The sequence below is a fragment of the Sardina pilchardus genome, chromosome 17, assembly GCF_963854185.1.
Source record: "Sardina pilchardus chromosome 17, fSarPil1.1, whole genome shotgun sequence".
Lineage (NCBI taxonomy): Eukaryota > Metazoa > Chordata > Actinopteri > Clupeiformes > Clupeidae > Sardina > Sardina pilchardus.
In genome coordinates, this window is record NC_085010.1 from 8,234,262 (window position 1) to 8,238,718 (window position 4,457).

Here is a 4,457-nt window from a genome sequence, read left to right on the forward strand (position 1 = left end):
TCTGTATTTATCCCATTCCGTGAATCAGTGAGACACACACAGCACACAGTGAGGTGGAGCACACATTAACCTTGAGCAGTGAGCTGCCTGCCACAGGGGCGCACTGGGAGCTGTGAGGGGTCCTGCTCAAGTGTGTGTGTGTGTGTGTGTGTGTGAGGGGTTAGGTGCCCTGCTCAAGTGTGTGTGTGTGTGTGTGTGTGTGTGTGTGTGTGTGTGTGAGGGGTTAGGTGCCCTGCTCAAGTGTGTGTGTGTGTGTGTGTGTGTGTGTGTGTGTGTGTGTGTGTGTGTGTGTGTGTGTGTGAGGGGTTAGGTGCCCTGCTCAAGTGTGTGTGTGTGTGTGTGTGTGTGTGTGTGTGTGTGTGAGGGGCTAGGTGCCCTGCTCAAGGGCACTACAGCTGTGGATGTGGGCATGGGAGAGCATGTACTCAACCACTCCCCCTGCCCTGCATACTGCGTCTCCTCTATATGTTATTTAAACCTGACTCTCTCTCTTTGACTCTCTCTCTCTCTCTCTGTCTGTCTGTCTGTCAGTCTGTCTCTCACTCACTCACTCACTCACTCACTCTCACACACGCACACACACACACACTGTGCACCCTACTGATGTTCTGGGTTTTTTTCTGTTATGTTAATAAAAATGCTCTATATGTCATGTCAACAAAGATCTTTTGCAAGGAAAAGGGGCCTGCACATCAGAAAAGAACGTGCTCTGTATTGCCACACCTACAGCAGGGGCCTTGTAACCAAAGGGTTGCCAGTTTGATCCCCGACCAGTAAGAAAAAATGTGGGTGGGGGAAGTGGTTAAGCTCTGCTCTTGCTGAAGTGCCCTTGAGCAAGGCACCTAACCCCTCACTGTTTAGTGTGTGCTTCACCTCTCACCTCACTGTGTGTGCTGTGTGTGTTTCACTAATTCACGGATTGGGATAAATGCAGAAACCAAATTCCTTGTATGTATGTATACTTGTTTGCCTAGAAACTATGGAGATGAATTTGTGTCAATAATATTTGTAAATGTGCAGAGGGTGATAAGTATTTCTTGATTTACATCACATTCTACGGCTCTATAATGGCTATGGCTACAGCTCCGCCTATTGGACATCTTTCGGTTTTAGCATACAAACCACACGCCAAGAAGTAGTCCTAAAAAGTATTTTAGAAGTAGAGTCAAGCTGGAGGGGAAAACACTGTTTTGTTGTTGTTGTTGTTGTTGTTGTTGTTGTTTATTATTATTATTATTATTATTATTATTATTATTATTATTATTATTATTATTATTATTTTAACTATTAATTAGCAGGATAATCTTGCACTGTTGCACTGTTGGACTTATTTGCACTACCAACTTGACACACACCTCATACTGGATCACAGCACCAATCCTCAGTACATTCATGCACATCTTATGTATTTTACTGCTCCTTTAGTCATGTTGATTTGTTGATTTGCTTTGTATTTTTCTGTTTACATTGTATTGTATGTTGTGTGTGGTGTCTTAAGCTGCTGGGACCTTGAATTTACCCTTTGGGATCAATAAAGTATCTATCCATCTATCTATCTAGTGCACTAGGGTGCTAGCTCCATAGATGGCAGCAATGCAACCTTTTGGATGCCAGCTGCCGTAAAACCCCAACGAAGAAGAAGCTCTTTGCTGCCTGAAAACCGGTTTGCTATTTGTCCTAAATCGAGAACGTACATACATAGCGAGTGCGAGTTATATTATTGTAACTTACATTACATGTAATGGCAGCAGTATATCTGGTACACAGTGTGCCTCTGTTTCACCTTCATTTGCTTCGTGGATGTAAGTGTTTTACTCAGGCGCAAGACGTCTGCCGGGGTCCTGATTACAGCGCAGGCGCGCTCCTGAGTGTGTTCATCACAGTTCATGTGAAACCCTACTGCAATTTGAGGTATTTGAGCATATTTTTTTTGTTTTGATTTCTTATTTATAGTGTGGGTTATTGAGATATTTTGCTCACGAACCGTTTTAAGTGTTCCTTCTACGTTGAACTGTTCAGTTTAGCAACATTTGCTGTATTTCTCTCTTTGTTTACCTCTTTGATCAATATGCCCGAAATTATATGCATCGCGTTGGTGTTGCTCCTCTGCATATGTTGTATTATGTTGAAAGACTGTGTATGTGCACTCTTTTCATCCGCATCTGATATACTGATCCACACACATAAACTTGGAGCAATACTTTGACACATAACGTGAACTTTAAGTAGCCTATCCCCAGCTGTCGTGCAACTGCTAAATGCAAGCGATGCTAACTAAATACAGCAAGAGAGGTACCATGCGCATGTGCATGCGATTAAAGCACCTTATGAATGAAACCGTTTAATGATTTAAAAGTACTTGTTTTCATTTGTGAATTAACGCCTGAACGTGTATTCTCTATGTGCTAGTGATCCACCCATATGTATATCTATGGTGATCCACCAAGCTAACAAACTTAGCTAGCTGTCTAGCAAGCTGCGGCTACTTTAAGCTAATTTCGCCCTTAAACTAATAATGTGACAGGATTTGAACAGTTTTGGCGTTCTTAACACTGTCCATGTTTCACAGTACTTGCACGATATCGCAGAGCCATGTCCCTGTACGATGATCTGGGAGTGGGAGCGAGCGACACTAAAACGGAAGGCTGGTCCAAAAACTTCAAATTGCTCCAGTCGCAGCTCAAAGTGAAGAAAGCTGCCCTCACACAGGCCAAGGTATGTGCTTATTATTTGATGTTGTCTGCGCTGTACACTTTATCTTAATACCTTTCCATAGTGTCATATACCATCTATGTACTAAACGTTACTTTCAAGTGGTAGCCTAGTGTCACTGAGATGCTTGCTTGACATTTGGATGGAAAAGACCGAACAAACTGAACAGACTGTTTGGTAGGCAGTGAACTTGTCTGTTTACTGACGTTTGTTTGTTTGTGTATTTCCAGAGCCAGCGCATGAAGCAGACTACAGTGTTGGCTCCTGTTATTGACCTGAAACGAGGAAGTGCCGGGGATGAGCGACAGATCTTAGACACACCCCCTCGCATCGCCCCAGGACTCAAGGTATGTGTCTGTGTGTGTTTGTGTGATTCGTCAAGCGCTTAAAGGAGAAACTCCTTAAACAAAGCGAAAATAATCAGTTTTACCCAGTGTAGCAACTCGTGCTAGGTAAAACCGAGTGTTTTCATTTTGTCTTATACCAACAGTACTTGGTGACCTTGAGAAACGGAGATCTATGTGAAAGGTCGCCGGATGTCTCCTTGAAGACCAATAATGGCAAACAAGACGATTGTGTTTGGTGTGTGTGTGTGTTTCAGGACGCGGCCCCGAGCAGCTTCTCGTCAGGGGACGTGCTGATCCCGCTGGCGGACGAGTATGACCCCATGTTCCCCAACGACTACGAGAAGGTGGTGAAGCGGCACCGCGAGGAGCGCCAGCGGCAGAGGGAGCAGGAGCGGCAGAAGGAGATCGAGGAGCGGGAAAAGTACGCCTGCGCCTCACGCCTCCATGCTGTCTGTCTGTCTGTGTGTCTGTCTGTCTACATTCCTGTCTGTCTGTCTGTCTGTCTGTGTGTCTGTCTGTCTACATTCCTGTCTGTCTGTCTGTCTGTCGGTCTGCATGCCTGTCTCTGTATGTCTATCTGTCTACATGCCTTTCTGTCTGTCTGTCTGTCTGTTTGTCTATCTGTCTGTCTGTCTGTCTGTCGGTCTGCATGCCTGTCTCTGTCTACATGCCTTTCTGTGTCTGTTTGTCTATCTGTCTACATGCCTGTCTGTCTGTCAGCATGCCTGTCTGTCTGTCTGTCTGTCTGTCTGTCTACATGCCTGTCTGCCTACATGTCATGTGTATTGTCTACAGTGCATGTGTTACATTTAGAAAACGTCTTGATTTTCATTAAAAGCCCAAGACACACACAGACAGACACACACACGCAATTTAAATCAGGTCTTATGCAGGTCACCACCCCACTGCTCAGCTCTGCCAGCAAATATCACTGGATTCCAACAGAAATGTTAGCAGAGTACCCGCACAGTCTTAACAGTATTGGACAAAGTTTTCCATTTAAATGAAGGCACAATATTATATATTGAAGGCACAGGCACGTCTGAAATGTCAGGTGGAAAGATAGGGATGTCACAGGTTGGATAATCAAATATTAAAAATGTGTAAATTAGCACAACAGCATCTTCTCTTCTAATGTTGTGAATGTTATAGTATGTGTGTGTATTGTGTGTTAGTATATGTGTGCTCCCTGTGTGTACATGTGCTTTATGTGAGACCGACACAGACACACACACACACACACACACACACACACACACACTCACACCTCATACTGTCTCTGTCCTCCCGCAGGAAGAGGAAGGAGCGCCATGAAGGCAGCGCTCCCAGTGGCTTCTCCCGCTTCCCAACAGAGGGCGAGTCCGACGAGGAGGACGAGTTCGACAAGGAGAAGAGGAA

General features: G+C 44.7%; 1 protein-coding gene across 2 annotated transcripts in view; it reads left to right on the top strand.

The window, feature by feature from the left end:
- Positions 1-1,817: 1,817 nt before the first annotated feature.
- Positions 1,818-4,457, top strand: part of rbm17 (RNA binding motif protein 17) — an 11,451-nt gene continuing 8,811 nt past the window's right edge. For both annotated transcript variants that reach the window (XM_062518508.1, XM_062518510.1), the window contains exons 1-5: positions 1,818-1,911; positions 2,570-2,715; positions 2,943-3,059; positions 3,314-3,480; positions 4,353-4,457. The exon at positions 4,353-4,457 is cut by the window's right edge and continues 5 nt beyond it. In XM_062518508.1, coding sequence (XP_062374492.1) covers positions 2,593-2,715; positions 2,943-3,059; positions 3,314-3,480; positions 4,353-4,457 — 512 coding nt within the window. In that variant the 5' untranslated portion in view covers positions 1,818-1,911; positions 2,570-2,592. The remainder of the gene's footprint in view (positions 1,912-2,569; positions 2,716-2,942; positions 3,060-3,313; positions 3,481-4,352) is intronic.